At 34.0% G+C, this 12692-nt stretch overlaps 1 protein-coding gene across 2 annotated transcripts in view; it reads right to left on the minus strand.

Moving 5' to 3' along the window:
* The window catches only part of PHKB (phosphorylase kinase regulatory subunit beta), a 57829-nt gene that overhangs the window by 24411 nt on the left and 20726 nt on the right, over positions 1–12692 (minus strand). For both annotated transcript variants that reach the window (XM_030457455.1, XM_030457454.1), the window contains exons 8-13: positions 10448–10511; positions 7482–7577; positions 5723–5920; positions 4994–5051; positions 4275–4352; positions 3194–3352 (exon numbers count right to left, since the gene is read on the minus strand). In XM_030457455.1, coding sequence (XP_030313315.1) covers positions 3194–3352; positions 4275–4352; positions 4994–5051; positions 5723–5920; positions 7482–7577; positions 10448–10511 — 653 coding nt within the window. The remainder of the gene's footprint in view (positions 1–3193; positions 3353–4274; positions 4353–4993; positions 5052–5722; positions 5921–7481; positions 7578–10447; positions 10512–12692) is intronic.

Raw genomic sequence — 12692 nt, forward strand, 5'->3', positions numbered from 1 at the left:
GTTACCTATTTATGCCCTTCAAATAAGCATTCTCCTATCAAAGTCTCATTTTGACATGAATCCCATGTCCCATCTTTATTTAATTTCTACTACAGAGAAGGTCACAATTTAATTCCTCCTGTTTCTAAGTTAGCAGTTTTGTAGATATTCTTAAAAGTTCTACACTAGATAATCAGCTCTTAATCTAAAATATAAATAACTCATGTCTTATTATTAACTCATTATCTTAATTCAATTACATCAGAAAACCAACACTAACTTGTTAAGAAAAACGTTAAGAAAAATCTTTTCAAATACTTAACCATGTAGTAAATTAGGACAGCAGTTTATAAGCTCAAAATGTGCCCTGGCTGAAGCTTAATAATGTTAGGAAAGAATAGAGAGCAGAATGGATGGTGCAGCAGAAAGAAAATGCATGGCCAGACATTGGAGGACATTGGCTGGGAAGTTCACTGAGAAGCCATGGAGGAGCCTGCTGCTGCCAGGAACTCTGCCAGCAACTGGCACCCACCAGGTACTGGGATCATCTCCTGTCCTCAGCCTTCTGTTGAGAGATTGCAGCTTAACTTCTGCCAGGAAGTGACCCTGTTCCTCTGCACTGCTCCTGCAGAGTCACTGTGTATGTACAGGTGGTTATCTTAAAAAAAAAAATGTCTAAAAAGCAAAGCTAGATTACAAAAATTGTTATGGTCAAATTATTATTAGACTCACATGTGACTTATCAAAGTACATTTGAAAGAAAAGAATAATCTAACTACAGTCTACACAGCCAGACTTCCTATGATGGGTAAAAGTGTGGCAGTTACTTAAATTATTTGCAGTAGGATTGTATGATCATTTGACTCTGACTCATAGTTCCTAAAAAAAAAAAAAAAAAAAAGAATTTTCTATTTCCACATTCTTTTACATTTATTTACAATGCTCAGCAATTAATTATAAAATATAGGCAAAATATTTTTGTATTTAAAACAACTGTGCTAATAGACTAGTACAAAATTTCATCTAACTTTCAATATTTAGAATTTTATTTAAAAGAATCTCAAATATTCATTACCACTATCACAAATACAACTGCACTGGAATCAAAATGCAGTTTTCTTAGCTCATTATTTACATCAGAAACAGCTGACAATATTCAAAACATTTGGTCTATACACTAAAAATATTGTTCAAACCTCCTAACTCTAGGCAGTATTGAATCCAAAGAACAAGAAATAAAAAGTATAGGGACAAGCACAGGAAAGATTAGAGAGCTACTAAATGAAAGGCTGAACTGCATGAATTTTAAGTTCTGTAAAACTGCTGAGTGCAGGCATCCCTTTCTCATCCTCTAAAATGGTGACCCTGTCACAAAGGCATTAGAAACCTCTGCCAGAGCAAGGAATAAATTCTATGTAAAACTGCACAATGCACTGCAAAATGCATACTTTTTGTCTTCATAAACAAATTTTTTAAGTTGCATGGGGAGGCGGTGGCTTCAAATAGCAGTAGGCAGACACTCTCATTGCCTCTGTTATTCACAGCCTTTAGTGAAGTTAAAATTCTGATCGTGCTGATACTTCAGATTGCCCCTCTGTGGGAGGCACTGAGATGTATCAGAATTAACTGAGTTTTATGTTACTGCATTTAGGAAAATGTGGACCATGAGAGGCAGATCCTAGGCCCACTGACAGAATAATGTAAAGAGGTTATTCTGTATGTTGCCTACACAACAGAATCAAGGAGGCCAAGGAAATACAAACTAACTGCTACTTGTGAGGAAGCACAACAGTTTCTGGAATCAACAATGAGACAGGAAACCAGCACCTTACAGAAATCCAAATGTTTGGAGTCAGGCTTCCATTAAATTAGCAACCACCACAAAGCACAGTAACACACACTTTTCAGCAATACTAAGATGTACTCGGGTAGGTTTTCACTCAGTAAGAAGCAAAATAAGTACAGTAAGTAAATACATTCTCTTCCCTTATTATTGATTGTATCCCCCTAATTAAGCACCAATTATAAATTAATGCAAAAAAATGTAATTCCTGATGAAACAATCACCAGTCAATAGAAGGAAAGAATTTAAACAAAAGAAAATAAAGTTACCATACTAAAACTGAATTTAGCAAACAATAAATACAGTTTACTTAACCAGCATTCTGTAGGTAGAGAAATGCATAAGTGCAAGATTTATACTAGCAGAATAGTTAATACTAAGAGGGTAAATTAATTTGGGTTTTTTTCACTAAAAGGTGAGATTGCCTGCATTTACTTTACACTGTTGGCTAAAAACAGAATGTTGCAAGGAATACAGTGAAACCAAACAGGTGGAGCACCAGATGGACTCCATTCTTCCAGACCTAAAGATACAACCACTGTTCTTGCCAAGTCCTCAATTTTTAAACTCCCCTTCAATCTTTCTAATTTCTACTACTAACAGCCTACTGCACTGTTCTCAGAAAAAACTCCATCTACTGATTATCAGGTAGATGAGCAGCATGTGCAAATAGTGCTTTATCTTTATCCTAAAAATACTAAGAAAAAAAAATCTTAACTGTGAAGATTTTTCTGGCTTAACAACTTGTTTTGCGTCAGCTTTTAATTCTCTTCAAGTGAGACTAAGTGTTCTTGTGTGACTGAAATTCACCACAGCAACTTTCAATGGCCAAACTTTAAAATGCACTTTCAAATGCTTGTCTAGTCTCCACTAGGGTAAAACTAACACAGACTGAAGGAAATGTTATCTGAGACCACAAATAGTCAAAATTAAAACCTGTCTTGCTTAAAACAGAAAATAATTTGAATTAGATGCTACAGAATTTATAATCACCACTGTGCAGCTGACAGAGTTAACCCAGGAAGTGTCACGTTCATCTATTTTGTCATGGAGGAACAGAAAAAAGAGGGAAAGCCAGGAAAGGTAACAGCAAATAAGAAGCCTATCAATCAGGTTTAGAGTATTTTTGGTATTCTATACAGTATTCCCATGAGCTTCATAGTATGCTGCCTACAGCACAGAAGTTTAGCATAAGCAATAAAAAAGCAATTTTTGCTTATTGTATCTGAACCAAAGCAGAGAACACACATGCCACCCACAGTCCATTCACAACTCAAACCCATTTTGTTCAGATTCAAGAAAAACATAAGCAAGAGAAATAGACTTCACTTCTGACAAGCCAAAACCTTATGGAATTCCTCAGCCTCTTACCCAGGAGTTTGGCAATGATGTAAACTGCCTGTCCCCACAGGAAAAAATTTCCATCGCGCCCATTGTTACTAGGAAACCGCTTTTGACTGCCAGGGTTCTTCTTTTCCATTTCAACAAAACCAGCTGGCACGTAGTAATACTTGGGTACAACAGGACACCCTACGGAGTTTTAAAATAAGTACAGTGAGTAAATAAATGGCACTTCCCTTATTATGGATTATATCCCCCTAATTAATCTGAAGTGGATTCAAAACAGAAAAAATTACACCTTAGCAACAATTTCGATTGATCTGAAAGATTGCTGTCATTTAATAGCACCCCTCAAAAATCACAGTGTAGGAAACTCAGGGCAGTATTAAAAAATGTCATACATTTAATTAAAATTATATTTATTGCAAGTACACAAAGCCATATTAATTGCAAGTACACAAAGCCAAGTTTAAACCAGCATTTTAAAACATCATGAGAGAAAACGGCATAACTCCTCCACTTGAAGATAGCATATCTGGTATCTAGAATTATAGATATTATAAATATTGTAGATTAAAAGTGTTGAAATAAAGGTTATTAAAGTGAACAAGTTCTAAATTCCTGAATTTAGAAACATAAATTATTTACCTAAGCACATAAAAAGAAATAAATATGCTTTCTGCAAAAATAAAATTCTCCTTAAAATTGCTTTGATTTTGAATTTATCTGGATAAAGAACAGGTGACAAAGAGAATGAAATTGCTGTGTCTGACTATTTACTTAAGAAAAGTTAAGAAAAATTATTCAGTCTAAGTGAATTTTGTTAATAATGAAGAACAGATGAAGGAGGGAAAGAAAACTGGGTACAGTATAAATCTTATTTTTGTGTCAGTAGAATGTTTCCAGATAACTTGACTTTTACTATAACACTTTTTGCAGCAATGCATCTACATGAAAAAGATTGTTAGTATTAGTATTTTGTCATCAGTAAACATAGTTATATTATTTCTCCTTTGCTCTGACTCTAATATCCATTAATAGCTATGTCAATACATTATTAATTTCAGATAAATGAAAATACTATTATAGAAGAATGATTATCAGGTGATACCTTCAGACGTATGTTGAAGCAAAGGATCCAGAAGATCTTGATATTCTTTTACTTGGTCAGGATTTCCTCTAAAAACTCCTAAAAATAACCAAATAATAATTTATTTAACCAAACAATAATTGATCTAACTGAAGAAATAACAGTTTACTGTTCATATAAGAAGAAAAAAATCTAGTGTTTCTTTTTCAATGGACAGTGCTAAAACTAAACTGCAGATCCTCACTTGCTGCTACAGATAAATCTCACAGGGATCATAAATCAGCCACTCTATTACTAGCTTAAACTGAAATCGATGGCAAGTGTCACTGGATAGTGAAGCTGTGAACTTACAGAGGCTCAGGAACTGTACACAGACAACCAGCCCAACTAGTTGTAAATAACTTCTTAAATTGCACCTAAACTCCTAAATAACTTTCTTCCTTCCAAACTGTGCAGTGAGGTCAACATGTTGGAGGGAAGGGATGCCATCCAGATGGACCTTGACAGGTTGAGAGGTGGGCTCATGAAAACTGCATCAAGTTCAACAGGGCCAGGTGCAAGGCTCTGCACATGGTTTGGGGCAGTCCCAAACACAAAGAGAGGCTGGGAGGAGACTGGGGTTCTTTAACGTGAGGCAGAGTGGTTTAGCTTGGCAGAACAGGAAAAGAATTTTTAATCTTTTCTCTAAGAATTCCTCTCTCTAATGCCTTTAAAGAACACAAATGCAAAGCTGTACTTACCATCAATTATCATAAAAATAAAAAACAGAGGGAATTCACATTCAATGCCATCAAAAAGCTGAGAAGAAGAAACCATTTCATTATTTAGGTTTAAGGAAATGTACTGGAATATAATATTAAGTAATTTCAAAGGAACAAGAGACAAACATAAATGAAATAACATTTTGTACATAAGCTTTTCATTTATATACTGTTCCTTAATGCTATGGACACTTTAACTGTGCTTTTACATATGCTGTGGCTCATTCTCAAGCAGAGTATTTATATAATCTGTTTCATTTTTCACAGAGAAACTACTGGAAAGGAAAAAAATGTATATTTTGATTTTGATAACCTTTACTGATAAACACTAGTCAAAAACAAAATTGTTTTCTATACACTCAGATGGTAGTCAGCTGTTAAATTAAATAAAATGATAAATAACTTTGTTATTTGTTATGTGAAATCAACTGTATCCTAAATGCAAATGGAAGCACATTCATTACAAAATAAATCAATTACTAACTTGCTGACTTAGCAATCTCTCAAGACTACACGTGCCAAATTACAAAATGCATCTCCTTCACTTGAAGCAATTGGGAATCACTGTGCAATTCAAATTGCAAATACTGTGGGGAGGGGAGTGTCCATTTTTATTAGATTTTATTTTGTTAGGGTTTTTTTTTTAATGCTGTCTAAGTATTTCAGAAGACTAAAATTTGTCCTTATATAGGTCAGGTATTCCTTTACCTTAATTTCTGCTGGTTTATAATAACGTCGTGTGTTGTCCTCCAGCGCTGTTCTGTACCCATCTCTCAGAAATCTTTTAAACCCATATTTTCCTTTCAATTTTCTAATAATTTTATCTAGTGTTTGACTGAATAAAATTTCATCATCCAAAGCAAATGCAGGATAACTGAGACAGGGCAAAAGAGCTGCATCAGTATTCTGTTGAGGAAAGAGACAAAAAAGACATTACAATTCTAATTAGATCTCTGATAACAATTTGACGTATAAACAATGGCTCTTTAACTTACTGAGTGAAATACACATTTGGAACACAATTTTACCTTTATAAAAATCATAGTAATATTATATTAAAATAGATTGCAAAATAAGAGTAGTAAAGATGTATACAGATGAACTACAAATGCAATATTTGGATATATGATGTAGAAGAGAATGCATCTTTCTCAAAATTGGGCCTATAATATTGCAGTTGATAATCTGCAGGCATAAGTGAGTACATTCTAGAACTTCATGATTTAAAAAAAAAAGAATTATCCTTCAGGTTATTCCTGGATGAAACACAAACATTTTGGTATGCTATGCTCAGAAAGAATCACAAAGGTACAATGCTGATAAGTAACTATGATTAAAACCTAATTTCTAAAAGGTTTTTTGGGAATATTCTTCAGGTGCTGTAACAAGCAAGCCTATCTGATTCACAGTTAAGGCAATAAAGGGAATAATTTCTGGAGAAAAAAAAAAGAAAGTAGCATTTCTCATGAACCATGTGTAACTACCAGGAACTGAAAGAACAAGAAAAATTACTAACTAGTACATCACAACTGCAGGTAAACTTAGAGAAACACAAAATGTAGTTTTAAGTTCTGATTCTTAGGTCACACGCTGTTTAATTATTTCTTTCTGTACAAATATCCAAGATACTCAGCCATTTAAAATACCATGTTTTTGCCAGTGTTGTTAACATGAACCCAAAAAAGAAAGAACAAGGGGGAAAAAAAGTGTCTTTCTCTAATGTAAGTAAGTTATGAAAGCAGCTTCTGTTGTAATATTTCAAGTCTCCAGCAAAAATAAACAGCGAAAGAGTCATAAACCACCACAGGACTACAAAAAGTAGCTGACAGTGCTTTTAATTTTAATTATTACAAGTATTACAATTCTGCTGTAGTTCTCATATTAATGGACAAGATTAGTAGCTGGTTTTGTGAAAAAAAAAACCCAACCTATATCCCAGAATGAGCAAAAGCACCAGTACAAATCTGTTATTACTCAGAAAATGAATTTTTTTTTCTGAGTCTATAGTTACTTATATTTACTCACTGAGGAAATACTTATTAGTAACAGTAGCTTATAATAATAATAAGAAATCCATAAGTTCAGCAATTTATGAAAAGCTAACCTTAAAGGTTTTCCCAGAGAAAATGAATTGAAGCTAAAAGAAAGTGAGGAAAAAAAAAAAAAAAGCAGGCACCAGGAAGACAATCATCAAGACAGCAAACCTTACTTAGATTAATACAGATAATATAAAATTTTAAATTTTACAGTTGTTAAGAAAGCTACCACCAGGCTAGCATTTTAACCTAAATATTCATAAAGTTAAGAATGCCAGCTACATCACACTGACCTCTACGAAGAAGCAATTTAAAATCTTTGCAGCAAATTATCTTCATTAAGCAGAACATAATGGCTATCATAGAACTAAAAATGAGGTGTATATTCATTCTCCATGCTCTGTTGAGGTGAATTTCATGTGATTACTTACATGAGACCTTGACTCTCGGGGCAGCAATGAACAGAGTGTCTGTCTGTTACGGTTATGGGCATCAAAATCCACAAATATGACAGACCAGGAGCAGCCCTGTAAACAGAACATAACATTTATTTAAGGGGAAGGGAAGAAAGGTTGGCATATCCTGATGAAATGAACTGGCTCTTCATTTTATTTAGCTTTTGTTGTAATAGTCTGGTAGCTGGTAATTTTAATCAGAAAGCATACCACAACATCAAATTGAAAACATTCTGAATTTTAATATGTATTTAAATATAGACAAAATTATCTAGTAGTGATTGTGAATTAGATGATTCATTCAAGCAATGAACTCTTCCACTAATTCTTGAAAACTAATGAATATAAAAACAAAAAAATATTCATCCCTGCCTGTGACTGCATGAAACATTCCAAATGGTGATGTTGAATATTTCAGTACAAGTCAGTCAGAACACAAGCAACTGGATAGTCACCTGGGTACTGCTTTGGAAAAGGACTTCCACAGCAAATATGTGACCTGCTTTTCAGCTGTTTTAAGATCTATATTGTCAACATCTACTCCTTAGCAGCAAGCATTTCCTAGTAAAATTCTGTAATTATACACTAGATCTCTCTGTCAGCTTTTTAATACTTCCTGAAACACTCAGAAAAGTTCCCTTAAGCTGAGACACTGTTTAAACAGAATAAACAGCATTCAAAAGCATTATCAGTTGGCAACTTCCTGGAAACTCAATGCAATTTGTTAATGAAAGGGTGTCTACATATCTATTGTAAAGGGTAATGAATCTCAGCATCACTGTCCCATTGGAAGACACATTCAATACTGAACTCACTTTGTTAATGTCTTAACTACCATACCACAAATTTTTCGTAAATTCACCAAACTTCTCCTAAAATGCAGTCAGTTTCTCTGGTATACTACTCCTTTAGGAAGACTGTTCCAGAACCCATCTTCTCTGGTTATTAAAAACTTTAATTTCTAACTAACTTTATGCATATTAGTTAACCACACTTCTTGTGGCAGTATGGGCATGCATTCATTTGGCTTTCTAAACAACACAGGTGTTTTCTAACTTACTCTTTAGCCAAACTAATTACAGAGAGCTGTCATAGAAATACTTTGCTTTTGCTTTGTTAGGTTAAATGAAACATGTTTTCCCTATCCTGATGAAAAATAGTCTCTCTGTTCTCTTAATCATTCTAGCAAGAAATACAGAATAGTGCTGAGACAGAAAGGTACATAATCACATTTACTTTCATGACTTTTTAATTCTACTTTCTTCTAAATTCACATTCTGATTATTCACAAATCTCTCAATTCATCTACAAACTCTGAATACAATCTGTCCACATGTGTGAACATGCAGTTCAAAATTTGCTTCAGTAAAGGATCTTTTGGGGATTCCAAAGCAGAATAATCTGCACTTCATAAAACCATAAGCATCTTGCATTTTAAAACGATGAATTAACTCCTTTTTACATAAAAGCACGTAAAATCCAGATTGAACAAAATGCTAATAATTTCTGAATTAATGATTTTTAGTTATTTTATCTGGCAACTTGAAAGTACAGCAATCAATGCATTAAAAATATCTGAGTATCAGTTAAATGGTGCTTTTTTACAGAATAAACAGTAGCGTGATTTCTTAGATAAACTCATTTTATCTTAATGTTTTATAGAATCTGGGGAGCTTGACTTGCATATGAACAATAAGTTATCTTTTTGTTTTGCCTGGGTGCACCCATGAATGCACAGGAAAGCTGCCCTATCACAATATAGTCAGAGGTATCTAGCACACATACATGTGTTAGAACACAGCTACTAAGCTTTGTATTTGTATTTATTGGTTTCTTCCAGCATCCATAGTGTGACAAGAAAAATCTGCATGGAAAGGCTGAGCAGTCTGTTGTCCTCAGCAATGATTTATGCAGATTGTACCAGTGCACTTGCAGGTGCAAACAAGTTCCTCTTGAGGGGCTCAGCAGGATTTCTCAAAGCTACTGGAACGCAGCTGGAGCTAAGCACAAAAGCAAACTCTGCTGCAGACTGAAGGTCAAAATGGCTTCTCTTTATGCTAAATAACTTGAAAATAAACTCTCAAAGCATTTAAGCTGGTTTTGCTTCAGCAATTTATTAATCCATTTCAGAATTTAGAAAAAAAAACCCTAACAGATGTGTTTACCAGTGTTCAGCAGTGCTGGAAAGATTAAGCTTTTATATAAATGTTTTTTTCTGAACTATTGACAATGTGTGTATAATGTCAGATCAATATTTAAGATCCTTACTAGCTCCTCATTCTTAATGCATAACTGCAGTTTTAAAATGTACAAAATAACCCCACCCACTAGAGCAAATGGCAAGACTTTCTGAAACAGTGTCATTTGTGTATGTGTAATGAGCACTTTCATACTTCTCCACTCATCAGCAAACCCCCATCACTTTGCCTTCCATTGGATTTTAAACAGAGCAAGTCTATTCTACTGCAGTACTGGTACAAATATATAGAAACAAACAAAAAGAAAAAAACCCAAAAAGCAAACAAAACCCAACATGAACAGATATCCATAAAAAAGTGTAGCAGATTCATAAGTCTATAGACTCAGGAATCCTTCTTTAGAAGGTTGTCCTATTTTAAATTGCAAGAGAAAAAAAGGGTCTAATAACAGTAAGTGGTATAACTTTCCATCAATAATAAGATTGTTAGAGAGGAAGAGCACCAATGGTCTTAGGCAAAATCTGGATCTGAAAGAGGAGCAATGTTTGCAAACTGACATTTTGTTTAAAGCTAAACAATCTAAAAAGGTGAGCTAGGTATTTCTAAATATCCTATGATCCACAGTATAAATCATTAGAAAAAACATCATTGCTAAAAAAAAAAACAAAACAAAACAAAACCCACAACAAAAATCACGTGCAAAAATCAAACCACCAAAAAAGAGAAAACAAACAATTTTATTACCTGTTTTCCAAAGAGATTGAAACCATTAATTGCTTCTAAAGCTGCTTTTGCCAGCCCCACAGAGCTGAGGAGAAAACAAAACAACAAAAAAACAGAGAACAAAACTTAAGCCCAGAATGAATTTAACAGATTGACAGCTTTCAGAGCTACAATCTTTTCTTCATTTTAATTTTGTGCTTAGCCTTTGTTAATAACAAAACTATGATGCAGCAAATTTGGGATTGTTTAGTAGTGAGTTGTTTTGTTGTTTTTTTTTACATACATACTTTTCAGCATTTTGATTTATCTTCAAATGTTAAAAATCATACATATATCTGGCATTATCAATGTCTTCACAATAATGCCTTTACAGAGGATTTACTTCAGCACAATTTTTCAACCCAAGTCTCGAGCAGAACTCTAAAACTCTCTCTAAACTTTAAAAGACTTGATTTCTGACCAGTTTTCAATATGATAAAACCCTTCATCCAACTGGGTTCAAAAAAGGAGGATTGTCTAATGTCATCCATATAGTAAAACATCTTTTATTGCACTCACTTCATGGCTGGTATCCATCATTTTAAAAAAAGCAAAACACAGCATTCCCCCTCAATGCACACACACACTTTTTTTTTTTTCCAAGAAAAGTTTAAAATAAGCTTATAGAAATCTACATGCATTTGACAGGTTTATATGAAATCTGAGGTACAGCAGAGGCAGATTTTTGAAATATTGCTTTAAAGAGTACGTATTTATAGATGAGCCAACTTTACATGTGTCCATTTAACCCATTTAACTACAATAAGGAGCTAAAGCATCAGCATATATATATGTGAAATGCTAATCGTTTGCATATTTATTCCAAAAATCTATATTTTAAGGGCACAGGGCATCCAAAAGTAAACATAAAATGTGCTAGTTCCCAAGAGTGCTAGAGTTTGAAAATGTAGCACAGAACACTACCAGATTATTGACAGTTCTACCCAATGCAGGCATTCAGAGTAGGGAAAGGATTTCGTGCTGCTTTCTCAGTGGTGACATAGAAAACTAGAAACTAAAGATATGCAGAAGTCTAGTTAATAAAACCAACACCTTTTATATTCTCTTAGGCAATCTGATAAAACAGATTCAGAGCACCCAGTCAAACAGAGCCTTGTTATTTCTCCCAAATTTATTCATAAAACTTAACACCTTAAATTATGCCTTAACTACAGTGACTGACTAATGCGCCCTTCATCTGTCTCTGCTTCATTTCTGTATAAACCACAACTGTGATTTAGTTTTATTTTTCTTCCTAACTGCCCTTTCCTTTAGGTAGGAGTTCACCTTCCCAAGTAGCTTACAGTTAATTTTTTAGGCAGAAAATTACAATAGATGAGACATTAGGAAAGGAAGACTGCAGAATAAAAGGTAAGTTTAGACGTCTACTTTGTTATCTTTAAAAGTTAATCTGAAGACATATAGCAAAAGACTGAAAAAGGAAAAAATCACTGTGACTCAGGCTGCCATGACAAAAGATTCAGAGTTAAGAAGACTGTAAGAATAAGCAAAAGCAAGTGACAGATCATAGTAGAAGAACATAGTTCAACAATGCAGGAAGAAAGGCTCCAGCCTTGGGCAAGATATGTATCAAACTAAACATACAAACCAACCAACCAACCAAAAACAAACCCCAGCAAAATGGAATTCTCACTAACATATACACCACTATACACAGATTCCTGGGAAAATCTGGGAAAAACAGAATATACCAATGAATTGAACAGTTTGTTTTGGCACACAAATACTTGAGGAAAAAAAAAAAAAAAGGATTAAAAAGTTTATATCCCTTTTTCTATAAAACTGATTATCCACTCAGCCAACCAGACCTTCCTTTTTCTTGCCATCTTTTGTTAGGAATAAAAATTACACAGTGCTACCAGACAAGGGATGAAAACAGTTTCCCAGAGGGTCCATGTGCCCCAATAACATTGGAACAACGCTGGCACAAAGATAAGTCATTATTTTTTTTTTTAAAAATCACAGCATCCTAAAGAATCTAAGCATCACACCAATTGCAAGGAAATATTAAAATTAACAAGTTAGGGATATGAACTTTCTCAATAAGAGAGCCCTCTGAAAATTCCACAGGATCGTAAAGTGATAGGTTGGAAGGGACAAATGGAATCAATCTAGTCCAGCACAGAATGTCACTTGAAGCCAGATATAACCCAGACCATTTTAAGGAAACTATAGCCTCCTCTAGACAAGTCTCAAAAAAGGATTA

The sequence above is a fragment of the Calypte anna genome, chromosome 11 (genome assembly GCF_003957555.1).
Source record: "Calypte anna isolate BGI_N300 chromosome 11, bCalAnn1_v1.p, whole genome shotgun sequence".
Taxonomy (NCBI): Eukaryota; Metazoa; Chordata; class Aves; order Apodiformes; family Trochilidae; genus Calypte; species Calypte anna.